We start from the raw sequence: 13,969 nt of genomic DNA, 5'->3' as shown, positions 1-13,969 counted from the left end.
CTGTTCTTAGTATATTTTTATTCACCACTGTAGCAGTTCAACACATAGGACCATTTTGTGACTCCCTGTGCCCAGTCTCAAATGTTGCCTTTGAATCGTTAGGTCACCAAAAATAGCCAGACCGCCAAAGGATGGGAGTTTAGGAAGTACAGGATTCCTGGGAACTTCCGTCAGTGCTTAATAAATGAGTCCTGCGGTTTAGTTATCGTTTATCTGTTCAAATAACATTAGAGTCGGGAAACCTGTGATCAGAACCTTTTAAATTGGACACGTTTTCACCAGGAAAGAGAAGGTTGAGAGGCAACATGATTGCCATTTTTAGCACTTTACAGGATTTTAAAGGGATCAGATAATGTAGGTCTTGGGAAGCTATTTCATCATGCCCACAAACCAGCAAAACCAGAGGACACAGCCAGTGTTTGAACTAATCTGCAGACACAGTGGCCCAATTTTAACTCTAAGTGAGTGGGTTGTGAGTGAATTAAAATTGTGCCCAATATTTCAGCGAGTGGTCAATCTATGGAGCACACTCCATAGGGTGATGGTGGAAGAAGATGGTATTAATTCATTCAAACGGAAATTAAATAGATAGATTTCAGAAAATAACATTCTGGGATACAGCATGAGAAATTTAAGACAATACATATGGTAAATATGGCACCTTTGGGAGGAAAAAGTGACTTTAAACCTGTTTTTTCCAAAACTCTCCACTATTGAGATTTTCCTTGGACAGGGATTTGACATTTCCAAATTAGGTTGCCGCCATCCTGTGCGTGGTAAAATCTGGCATGATGACATCAAGTTCATGTCAAATTGGCTGACAGCTCTTGAGAGTGGGGCTTCCTGTCCCTGAGAGGCACAAGTCCCACTCTCTGCCTATTTAGGCTTCCTAGCAGTGTAGTATTGCTGTAGTACCGGGTAGAGCCTATTTTTAAGTCATTTAGTTTAGCAACGGCAAGCAGAGGTGGTGAGCCCTCTCTCCCCATAAAATTTATCCTCGTGTCATTTCTGGATCTGTTGTATTGCCATGATTAATCAACAATCCATTATCATTGTTTCTTGTGACTGTTTCATGTGACTGTATCTTTGTAGCAAGTAAATCTACACTAAAGATATGCCCGTATTTCTCTTTGCCCTTCTCTATTTGTATTCCTAATAATTACAAATTGTGTTGCTTTATTTTGCAGTTCCATAGATCTCCTTCTCTCTTATGCACTTAACCGACAATTATGGTAAGGGGAAAATATTTCACTTACTTCCTTTCTCGACAAATGTGACCAGGGCAGTTCCAGAAATGCAATCATAACTAATGTTTTCCACCTCCCCTCCGCCCAAACTAGGCTTTGAAAAACTTATTTCCAACTTATCCCTCATCTGTTCTTCGGGAAGTTTGTTTGGAATTTGGGAAACCTTGACCGTCTTCCTGGAGATGTCAACATGTATCTGAAAGAGTTAATAAAAATATTCCAAGTAACCTGCGAGATCAGTGGTGGATAACACTCTTGCGCTCTTAACACATAATAAATCAATGCAAGTGTGTCAGAAGTAACTGATTTTGTTCATTATATGAGCTGATCTTGTACATCAACTATAGAGAGTAGCTCAACTTATAAAATGCCACATAAAGGTTCTTAATGCCCAGAATTTTTTATTTCATTACATTCTACAATAGCCTGACATTGATTTCATGTATTTACCTCAAACTTCCTTGCTGTATCCAGTTTGACAGGTTGAACTTTCACATCCATTTTCCCAGAATCCAGCATTATGTGATGTTTGGGCACTTTTAGAATTCTATTAGCAACTTCAAGAAAAAAGATGAAAATAAACAATTTGCGGGAGTTAATTGAGAAGACACCGCTTGAGCGGCTGTAACAAGTAGTCAAGTAAGTAAGTAAGTACTGGGTAGAGACCTGTGATGGGAGGTAGATTCACGGACTGAGATCTTTCCATTCAGTGCTCCTGCCACACGCTGGAAGCAAACGTTAGGATGTTACACATCTACACCCTGTGAATTCTTTGCCAATCAAATTCAAAATTGGACATTCATGGCCTAGAGTGGGGAATACCCCCAATATTCCAAACCAAAATGCATCAGCAGTTCCCACTTCATGCAGCCTTCAAATATGGAAACTGTAACACCAAGTAACCGAACACGTACCTGTATTCTTAAAGGCATAAATGGGACGCTCTAGAGAAGGAGAACTGGTGGTCGAGTTTCCTGTCTGTGTAAGATAGTAGGTGCCCAAGAAGCAGCTGTCATCTGCTGGCCTCATGCAAGTGAAGTGCCTTTGCTATTACTCAATAAGCTCTGATGACATGAGCACTGGTGGGACACTGAACTGGCAGGATCCCCACAAACAATTTTGGGGCTTCTGCTTATAAAGATAGAGCTTGAAGGTGGCCAAGGAAAGGAGAAAATTCAGAGAGAAAAGCCACGAAAATAATAACAAAGAAACTAACAATATGAAAAATGCAGGGGTCAGAGCCAATAGCAATTATACTTACAAAGAACCTTCATCACTGATCCTCAGGGGCATACTGTAGCCAGCGGATACATTTGGATGTTAACATTTGGATACCATTTTAGGGTGCCCTTGACATTAAGGACAAAACTAGGTTTCTCATCCACTGAAGAGACTAAAAAGAATGGTGGAGTATTTCAGAGTTAACCGAGTATAGCCCTCACCCTCATCCCCAGAATGAGAGCTGCCATGCTCCTCTCCTGTAAAGAGGCCAGAGGGAAGTGTTCTTTTTTTAAAAAAATTGCACTGTTCTTGAGGAATCCAGGCCACAATCACTCCATAATATTTGGTGTTCAGCAACGTTAAGTCTCTACTAATTATACACTTGGTCACTCAGAAGGATCAGGGCATCATATCTGACAACATAGGAAGTTGCTTCCCCAGATCTGCAACTGCCCTTTGATGATGGGTATGCTTGGCATATGCAAAGGTTATGACCCCAACAGGCCCCCAAAGTTGCTTTCAAAACAAGACTGAAACTTAGCACATCTAGGCCCAGCCATTTCTAGCCATTTTAGAGGACTTCTTTCCAAATTACGACTGTGGGATGCCAGAGCAGCTGTGAATTTTCAGGGAAAAAGTGTCAAATATTAATTTGGGAAACCCAACACAGAAACATTTTCTTCAGGCTGGGTTGTGGAAAGAGTGTTGCTGCATTTTTCAACAGGAATCTGTGCGTTTTTTTTCATATTTTTTGTTTTGTTTTAAATCATCTTCAAAAAAAGGAAAATGCTGGGAGCCAGAATAAAAGGGAAAATACATTATTAGAAATGCACAAGCTTCGGTGTGAAAAATAGAAAGGCAGAGTATTATTGAAATGGTGATATATTGGGAGGTGTGGATGTACACAGGGATCTGGGTGTCCTTGTACACCAGTCAATTAAAGTAAATAAGCAGGTGCAGCAAGCAATTAGGGAGGCAAATGGTGTGTTGGCCTTCATTGCAAAAGGATTTAAATTCAGAAGTAGGGATGTCTTATTGCAGTTATACAAGAGACCACACCGGGAGTATTGCGTGCAGTTTTGGTCTACTTAAGAAAGGATATACTTGCCATAGAGGGGGTCTAGCGAAGGTTCACTAGGCTGATTCCAGGGATGGCAGGATAAGGAAAGATTGGTTCGACTGGGCCTGTATTCACTACAGTTTAGAAGAATGAGAGGAGACATGATTGAAATGTACAAATTTCTAACAGGGATAGACAGACTAGATGCAGGGGGGGGATGTTTCCCCTGGTTGGGGAATCTATATCCAGGGCCACAGTCTCAGGATACAGGACAGGCCATTTAGGACTGAGATGAGGAAAATTTTCTTCACTCAGATGGTGGTCAACCTGTGGAATTCTCCACCACAGAAGGCTGTGGAGGCCGGGTCACTGAGTATATTCAAGAAAGAAATTGATACATTTTTGGATATTAGGGGCATCAAGGGGTATGGAGAGAAAGCGGGAATATGGTGTTGAGATAGAGGATTAGCCATGATCATATTGAATGGTGGAGGAGGCTCGAAGGGCCGAATGGCCTACACCTGCTCCTAGTTTCTATGTGTTCAAAATTATCAATAAACAGCAATAAAAAAAAAGCCAAATAAACACAGAAAGGCAAGTTTGTCTCTGAAGATGCAACAACTCCATTGTAAAATGACTTGCACTTCTCCAAATAAAATGGGGATCATGTTCTTTTAGAATGAGGGTGCCATATTAGCAAACAGTGTCAGGACAACCAAGGATTTCCAAAATCTTCTGCTTTTATTATTAAGGTTGGCTGTATTACCTTGTTCGTCTTCAAAAGTGACTAAGGCCTGTCCATTCTGAAGAACCATAAAAACTTTGGGCGAGATGTTATAGCAGCACTTTATCTTCAGGAAGTCTTCTCCCTCTTGATCTATTGGCACACTTTCTTCGAGCTTGGTAAATTTAATATTCTTCTCAGGCAATCCCACGTTAACCTGTACACAATAAAGTGAGAATTCTAACCGGTTAAATGGAGAAAAGCTTCTCTAGCACTTCTAAGCTCAAATTGTTTGTATATGTTAAAAGACAAGAATATTTACACCTAAAGAGGTACGAGGGTAGAAGCTGAACTTTGCTGCACCCATTTCACAGGTGTGAAATGGCCTCCAAACCGACGCAATGTGTCACAATTTTGAGGACTAACATTTTGCGCCCTAAAAACAGCTGACCCCAAATTGGTTCCCGTAACTGTGTTGGTGGCTACCCAAACCAAGAATTGGTGCCCATGCATATGCTAATAAGGGCCCTAACATATGTTTTAGGGCTTCTGCAGAGAAACAAGATGCCTGAGTGGAGCAGATGTGGGGCCTGCCCATTTAGATTCCCCAGATGTGTATGTGGCCACGAAAAAAGATTAGTAACAATTTATTTATTTTTTTATTCATATGAAGCCAGTGTGAAGCAGGAGTCACAAATACCGGTAATGTACACTTAAGTGAGGTAATAGAAGAGAGTAGTAGTGAATTGGGCAAGAATAAAGACATGACAAAGATTTCTTCATAATAAAAACTCCTCTTCTCACCCCTGTATACTAACATTTAAAACAGTCAGGAGAGCATTCCAACAGAGATAAGTAAGCAGCTTAACTGAAATGAAAAGTAAAGTCATGCTAAACTTGTATCAAACCTTGGTGACATCACACCCAAAGTACTTTGTACAATTCTAGTCCCCATAATATAAAAGCTGCAGGATGATACCAGAAGTGTGGGAGCATACCCACGTACCTATCAGTAGAGCCTGAACAGTCTGAGTCTCTTTTATATTGAAAAGAGAAGGCTGCGGCTGTGACCTAATGAAAGTTTTTTAAATTATGAAAGGTTTTGATACAATAGACAGTGATTTGTTCCACTAGTAAGGAAAAGGAAAACAGAAAGCCATGAATTTTCATATGGTTACTAACAAACTAAATAAGGAACTCACAAAAAATGCTTTACCTAGAGATTAGTGAGCATGTGGAACTCGATACCACAGGGAGTAATTGAAGTGAATAGCACAGATAAGGGATCTGGGTGTCCATGTACACCAGTCAATTAAAGTAAATAGGCAGGTGCAGCAGCAGTTAGGAAGGCAAATGGTATATTGGTCTTCATTGCAAGAGGATTTGAGTTCAGAAGTAGGGCTGTCTTAGTACAGTTATACAGGGCCTTGGTGAGACCACACCTGGAGCATTGTGTGCAGTTTTGGTCTCCTTACCTAAGAAAGGAGATACTTGCCATAGAGGGAGTGCAGCAAAGGTTCACTGGGCTGATACCAGGGATGGCAGGACTGTCATATGAGGAGAGATTGGTTCGACAGGTCCTATTCGCTAGAGTTTAGAAGAATGAGAGAGGATCTGATTGAAATGCATAAAATTCTAACAGGGCTAGACAAGCTGGATTCAGGGAGGATATTTCCCCTGCTTGTGGAGTCTAGAACCAGGGGCCACGGTCTCAGCATAAGGGGCAAGCCTTTTAGGGCTGACATGAGGAAAAATTTCTTCACTCAGTTGGTGATCAACCTCTGGAATTCTTTACCACAGAAGGCTGTGGAGGCAGATGACTGAGTATATTGAAGAAAACAATTGATAAATTTTTAGATATTAGGGGCACCAAGGGTATGGGGAGAAAACGTTGAGACAGAGGGTCAGACATGATCATATTTAATGGCAGGGCAGGTTTGATGGGCCAAATGGCCTATTCCTGCTCCTAGCTTCTATGGTTCTATAAAAGGAGGCTATATAAACATTTGAGCTGGAAGGCAATAGAGGGTTTTGATGATAGTGTTAGATGAGGAAAGACAGGAGGCAGCTCAAGTGAAGCATAAATGGACTGATTAGGCCAAATGGCCTCTTTCTGTGCTGTATATCCAACGTAATCCTAATAACTACAGGAACCATAATCCTCAGACCACAAGGCTCTGGACGTCGGATAGATAATCACAAGATCTACTTTAAAAAAACAGGATCAACTGAAGACCAAGGCTGCGATTTGCCTTGGAACATAATGGGTAATAATTACCTTGAATTTAGTCCGCAGTAGGTCACAGTGTTGCTGATTACAATGGAGCTCATTTTCAAGTTGAAGCAATAGTCCTTTTAGTTTTGCACCTTCAGCCTTTTTATCAAAGAGCTTCTCCTATTAACAAAGAACATGCTTTAACTAATTATATATGGATTGCAGGTAAATCAAATGACTCAACAAAATAGTGATACGTAGATTCAAAATTCATAACAGAAGTGCCCAGCATTGCCTAAAATGTGTATCTCCTAAATATAAGTGGAACAAAGGATGTTGTTTTTCTCCCCAACACAGATGTATATTGGATCAGTTATACCTATACCCAACAATTTGTCGCACTTACTGCTTAACCAGTTAAAATCAAGTCTCCTGAATATTCAATAAAATTTAAAGAACATGTTAAAAGAAAGTCGATTGTATGAAATTTGGACCTACATTTCCACATTTTTTATTCAGTCCTGGGATGTAAACATTGCCAATATGTCAGTGGTGGAGGGAGTGAGTGTCGAAGGTGGTGGAAGGGACGTTGATCAAGCGGGCTGCTTTGTCCTGGATGGTGTTGAGCTTCTTGAGCGTTGTTGGAGATGCACTCACCCGGGCAAGTGGAGAGTATTCCATCATACTCCTGACTTGTACCTTGTAGATGGTGGACAGGCTGCACCGGCAGAGGCTTTCAATTTTGATCAGCTGAATGCCCAACACACATGGAACGTTATTACCAAGTTAAAGAGCCACTAAAGCAACTCTTACTGAGAGATCTACACAGGTAGCTTCTATTGGTCCAATATAGACTGCACATGCTCGTTCCCCCATACATGCCTACTTACAAACTCATCAGACCTTTGACACAGATGATCAGAACCAAAGATTAGGAATTTTAAAGTGTGCAACCGAATGTTAACTAACTAACATTACCTAGCCCACCAGCACACAGTTCTGTTGAGCTTCCCACTGCCAAGACCACCCTACCTGTTAGGGCACTGTAGAAATATCTGGAGTGAAAACGCGCAAAATACTGGCTCCCAGTGACATGTCTACTCCTCCCCATTCTATTAGTGAGCCTAGATGGCTATTCACTCATCAACAATTCCCTGGATATGGCGGAATCTGCCTGGTTTAGCTTTTGACTTCAGTCTGACACAGAGCAGTGATTTGGTTCCCAGCTTGCACTGCTACCTGTTCACCTTAGAGCTACCTTGATTCCAGGGAGAGATCATCTATCTCTCCCCCTCCCTTCATTGCTGCTACCAGCACTGTTCTTGATTGTCCTGCACTCCCCCTCCCCAACAAACAAGGAAAGTGATCAACTGTCTCTTTCCCATCCCACCACGTGCAAAAGATTTGCTTGCGTTTTGCTGCCACCCCAGAAATCACCAAGTGAGGGAGAGAAAGGAGAACTGGAGGAATCAATGGAAAGCTTGGACAGATAAGACCTGATAATGGCCACCTTTACCTCTAATGTAGGCCCAACTACTCACCCAAGGCATTGGCCCAGTCCAAAACCTAAGAGAAAAGTTATTGGCAAATCTTTAGAGTCTGTCTGATCCGCCTCTTGTTTTTTTTTTAAATCATTCATGGGATGTGGGCATCACAAGCTAGGCCAGCATTTATTGCTCATCCCTCATTCCCCTTGAGAAGATGGTGGTGAGCTGCTTTCTTGAACCACTGCAGTCCATGTGGTGTAGGTAGACCCACAGTGCTGTTAGAGAGCAAGTTTGAGGGTTGTGACCCAATTGCTGCAGCAACTGATCATTGTTGAGGCCTGGCAGCTGTTGATTCCCTCTTGGTAATGGTGGTCCTGTGGGATCCCACCCTGCAGAATCAGTGGCACACAATCACAAAATCTTAACTGCACAGAAGGAGGCCATTTTTCTCCTTATCCAGTCTGTCCGGCCCCTTCATGATGTTGAAAACTTCTATCAAATCTCCCCTCAGCCTTCTCCTCTGTGAGGAAAACAGCCCCAACCTCTCCAATCTATCCTCACAGCTGAAGTTTCTCATCCCTGAACCATTCTTGTAAACCTCTTCTTCACTGTCTCCAGCGTGTTCACATCCTTCCCATAATACGGTGCCCAGAACTGTACACAATATTCCAGCTGAGGTCTAACGAGGGTCTTACATAAATTCAGCATGATCTCCCTACTCTTGTACTCTATGCCCCTATTAATAAAGCCCAGGATACTATATGCCTTATTAACTGCTCTCTCCACCTCTGCTGCCACCTTTAATAATCTATGTGCATATACACCCAAGTCTTTCTGTTCCTGCACACCCTTCAAAATACCACCTATTATTCTATATTGTCTGGCCATGTTCTTCCTACCAAACTGCACCACCTCACACTTCTCCACATTGAACTTCATCTGCCCCACCCCGCCAACTTGTCTATGTCCTCTTGAAGTTCCACACCATCCTCCTCACAGTTCACAACACTCCCAAACTTCGTATCATCCGCAAACTTTGAAGTTGTCCCCTGCACACCAAGATCTAGATCATTAATATATATATTAGGAAAAGCAATACGGACCCCTGGGGAACTCCACTGCAAACATTCCTCCAGCCTGAAAAACATCCATTACTCCCTGCTTCCTATTTTTCAGCCAATTTTGTATCCATGTTGCTATTGTCCCTTTTATTCCATGAGCAATAACTTCTCATAAGTCTGTTGTGTGGCACTGTGTCAAATGCTTTTTCAAAGTCTATGTACACCACATCAATAGCATTATCCTCATCGACCTTTTCTGTTACCTCTTCAAAAAAATCTCCAACAAGTTAGTTAAACATGATTTCCCCTTTAGAAATCTATGCTGGCTCTTCCTTATCAACCCATATTTTTCCATGTGACTACTAAATTCTATCCCGAATAATTGTTCCTAGAACCTTGCCCACCACTGAAGTTAAACTGACTGGTCTGTAATTGCTGGGCTTATCCTTACAACCTTTTGTGAACAAGGGCGTAACATTTGCAATTCTCCAGTCCTCTGGCACCACCCCTGAGTCTAGGGAAGTCTGAAAGATTATGGCCAATGTCCCTGCAATTTCTGCTCTCACTTCCTTCAGTGCCCTTGGATGCATCTCATCTGGTCCCGGTGCCTTGTCAACTTTAAGTACCGACAGCCTATTCAACACTTCCTTATCAATTTTATCAACCCAGGAAAATGACTTGGGAATAGAAGCTTGACATCTCACCCTGGACTTCCTCTGGTGGCTAATCCACCACAGAAGACAATTCTAACCTTGGTATGTGCATGCGCTCTTTTTATTTAAAGGCACCAGTTTAAACACACAGAGTGCAGTACGAGTGGTTAAAACATTCATATGTGAAATTCCATCATCAGACTTTTAGCCTTAAGGCTATGCTGAAAAAACAAAGTTCCAGTCAAAAATCACTTTTACCTTGAAGGACTGCTCTGCTTTTTCAAAGTCTCTCTCGAGATTCTCCTGTTCCTTACTTAGGGTGCAAAGTTGTTGAGCAGCTTGCTTCTTCCTCTCATCTGCATCCAGTTTTTCGCAGATTAACTCTGATTTTTGCTTTTCTAACTTGTCTATTTTAACCTATTCAAAAACACAAGGCATAATTTTAACTCCTGAAAAACATACTAAATCTGTATTTTTTTTTAAAAAGACATATCTTAAAACCTTTTTTTTAATAACTGCTATGACTAATTATTCACTAAATGGTTAAAACTAACTTTTAGTTTTAAACTCAACCATTTTCCTAAAATTACTAACAGGAGAAGGTCTCACCCCATTCATGTAGCCTGGATGAAGTGAGTGCATGTTTATTTTCACTGGGATTAATGTCCAGAGGAGTAATAACCAAAGTTTACAGATGACGAGGCACCAGTGCAATGGAATGCATCTGTTGACTGCTCTGAGGGCAAAGAGGTCATCATTTGCAGAGGTCAGTCCCCTTTTATCTGCACAATTTCTTCCAATAACTTCTATGACTTATTTCCAGAATTATTGGAGAATTGGGCAAGTTCACTAATGTGAAATATATCACCCTCTGCTCATCAGTTCTTCCCACACCCTACTGTGATTCCTATATTTCAACTGTAAAGGTAGATAGGGTCTCCTCTGCATTGTACAATTCCTTTAATTTAATGCCTTTTCAGCCTACTCCAAACAGAGTTATCGTTTCCATTATTCTGCAGTTAGTATTCTCTTTGAGTCTTGCCTCCAACTTTTCTTTAACCATGCTGTAGACTCAAAAGATATGATGGTCATGTGGTTGTCAAGGTGTGTGGATGCTTGAGTGGACCCCAAGTTCATGTAGAGGTCAGGAAATGCTTCTTCCCCAAACAGAGGCCCGAACAATCCCCATCCACCACTACTCTCCTCCGTCTGGCTGAACTTGTTCTCTCACTGAACAATTTCTCCTTAAACTCATCTCACTTCCTCCAAATAAAAGGTGTGACTATGGGTACCCACATGGGTCTCAATTATGCCTGTCTCTTTATGGGGTATGTGGAACATTCCTTGTTCCAGTCATACTCAGGCCTCCTCCCACAACTCTTTCTCCGGTACATCGATGACTGCTTTGGTGCCGCTTCATGCTCTCGTCTGGATCCGGAACAATTTATTAATTTTGCTTCCAATTTCCGCCCCTCCATCACTTTCACATGGTCCATCACTGACACTTCCCTTCCCTTCCTTGACCCCTCTGTCTCAATTTCTGGTGATAGATTGTCCATCAATATTCATTACAAGCCTACCGACTCCTACAGCTAACTTGACTGCAGCTCCTCACACCCCGCTTCCTGTAAGGACTCCATCCCATTCTCTCAGTTCCTTCGCCTCCGTCGCATCTGTTCTGATGATGCCACTTTCAAAAACAGTTCCTCTGACATGCCTTCCTTCTTCTTTAACTGAGGCTTTTCACCCATGGTGGTTGACAGGGCCCTCAACTGTGTCCGGCCCACCTCCCACGCATCCACCCTCCCACCTTCCTCTCCCTCCCAGAACCATGATAGGGTCCCTCTTGTCCTCACTTATCACCCCACCAGCGTCCGCATTCAAAGGATCATCCTCCGCCATTTCCGCCAACTCCAGCATGATGCCACCTCCAAACACATCTTCCCTTCACCAACAGCCCCCCCCCCCACCGCCCCAGCAGACATTTCACAGGTATCGTTCCCTCCGGGACACCCTAGTCCACTCCTCCATCACCCCCTAAACCTCAACTCCCTCCCACGGCACCTTCCCATGCAACCGCAGAAGATACAACACCTGCCCCTTTACTTCCCCCCCTCCTCTCCATCCAAGGGCCCAAACACTCCTTTCAAGTGAAGCAGCACTTGCAGACTGGGTGACCGCTTTGTGCAACACCTTTGGTCTGTCCGCAAGCATGACTCAGACCTCCCTGTCGTTTGCCATTTCAACACTCCACCCTGCTCTCAATTCAGCAATGGTCATGCCATTGAATGTCAAGGGGCAATTGTTGGGTTCTCTCTTGTTGGAGATCGTCACTGCACTGGCACTTCTGTGGCACGAATATTACTTACCACTTGTCAGCCTGGCTACGCTTGGGTATTGTCCAGGTCTTGCTGCATTTGGACATGGACTATTTCAGTATCTGAGGAGTCGTGAATGGTGCTGAACATTGTGCAATCATCAGCGAACATCCCCACTTCTGACCTTAAGATGTAAGGAAGGTCATTGATGAAGCAGCTAAAGACGATTGGGCCTAGGACACGACCCTGAGGAACACCCTGCAGTGACGTCCTTGAACTGAGATAATTGACCTCCAACAACCACAGCCATCTTCCTTTGTGCCAGGTATGACTCCAACCAGCAGAGAGTTTACTCATGGGGCAGAATCTTCCGCTTGGCATGCAGGCATGCACCGGGCATGCCCGAAAGTGAAATAGCACACGATGACATCGGTTCAGTGCCCCAACATCATCGCGCACTCGCATGATACCTTGGTCGGCGGGTGCACGCAACAGTCGGCAGTGCACCTCCCCCCCCCCCTCCCCGATGACTAAGAAGCCTATTAAAGCCATTAATCAATTAATTAGCTGCTATTTTTTTGCTGCCCATCCAACATTGGAAGGCGGGCGATTTGGCCGTTGGATTTTGAAGAAACCTCACCCAAGGGAGGTTTGCAATATTAATTTTTAAAAATGAAATTGTTTGGGCTGAATTTTTATCATCAGCATGTTTAGAGGGAGTGATTCTTAAGGGAGGAAAATTTTTCCGGATTTTAAAAATCTTTATTTAAGGGTTTAAAGTTCTTCAGCTCCCTGGGGCAGATCTCTGACTCCGGGGAGCTTTCATTACCTCATTTCTGTAGTTCAGCTCTTTTGTCCATGTTTGAACCAAGGTTGGAATGAGGTCAAGAGCTGGATGACCCTAGGGGAGCCCAAACTGAGCGCCAGTGAGCGGGCTGGTGCTAAATAAGTGCCGCTTGATAACACTGTTGATGACCCTTTCCATCATTTTGCTGACGATTGAGAATAGGCTGATGGGGCCGTAATTGGCCAGGTCGGATTTGTCCTGCTTTTGATGTACAGGACACACCTGAGCAATTCTCCACATTGCCGGGTAGATGCCAGTGTTGTAGCTTGGCTAGGGGCACGGCAAGTCCTGGAGTACAAGTGCTCAGCACTATTGACAGAATATTGTCAGGGCCCATAGCCTTTGCAGTATCCCAATGACCCAACATTAGGAGTTCACAAGAGAAAAGTTTCTCACTGAGGTTACACAGATTGAACACACTTCAGGCTTGACATAGCTACAAAACCAGTCAAATACTGGTTTGACTGGTATTCTCTCTCTCTATTCCCATTCTCACCATTATAAATAATGAACTATTAACTATCTTAGTTTAACTCATTACCTTCACATGGAGATGATGATGAAAACATTTTTTTTTTAATGCAGTGAGTTTTTATAATTCAGAATGTACTGCTGAAAGGTTTGGAGAAGCAGGAGCAAAAGTAACTTTTAATATGAAACTGGACGTATTACTCGCAAAGGAATACTATTCAGGGCTATGTGGAAAGAGCAGTGGAGTGAGGCTAATTGGTTAGCATGTTGGGCTGAATAGCTTCCTCCTGACTGTATGATTCTATATTGTGAGATATTGGTAACTAATTTATTATGTCCATATGTTAAATTTCTCTTACGGGCATTATTTATTTTTAAAGAGGGTAATAATGGTTTCATTAAAATATTAGAAAGAATTTCACATAAGCACAGTGTCTTTGTTACCAATATCGCACAACTTAATTTCACCTTGTACAGATAGCTTGAAGGAGTTCAACCACTTCAGATTGAGAACTGTACTTTTTAAAACTTACTTGTGTTTAACAGTACTATTTATAATTTTATTAAGTTGTGTAGAGTCAATTGCACTCATAAGACAAATTCACAATTTAACACAATTTAACTTGAGTAAAAATCTCAGTTGTATTTATAAATATCATTTATGA

General features: G+C 42.4%; 1 protein-coding gene across 2 annotated transcripts in view; it reads right to left on the bottom strand.

The window, feature by feature from the left end:
* The window catches only part of nmi (N-myc (and STAT) interactor), a 37,421-nt gene that overhangs the window by 12,179 nt on the left and 11,273 nt on the right, over positions 1-13,969 (bottom strand). For both annotated transcript variants that reach the window (XM_041201380.1, XM_041201379.1), the window contains exons 3-7: positions 9,927-10,085; positions 6,531-6,647; positions 4,295-4,469; positions 1,698-1,804; positions 1,257-1,443 (exon numbers count right to left, since the gene is read on the bottom strand). In XM_041201380.1, coding sequence (XP_041057314.1) covers positions 1,257-1,443; positions 1,698-1,804; positions 4,295-4,469; positions 6,531-6,647; positions 9,927-10,085 — 745 coding nt within the window. The remainder of the gene's footprint in view (positions 1-1,256; positions 1,444-1,697; positions 1,805-4,294; positions 4,470-6,530; positions 6,648-9,926; positions 10,086-13,969) is intronic.

Source organism: Carcharodon carcharias, chromosome 12 (genome assembly GCF_017639515.1).
Source record: "Carcharodon carcharias isolate sCarCar2 chromosome 12, sCarCar2.pri, whole genome shotgun sequence".
Classification (NCBI taxonomy): domain Eukaryota; kingdom Metazoa; phylum Chordata; class Chondrichthyes; order Lamniformes; family Lamnidae; genus Carcharodon; species Carcharodon carcharias.
This window is presented reverse-complemented; position numbering and strand designations above follow the sequence as displayed.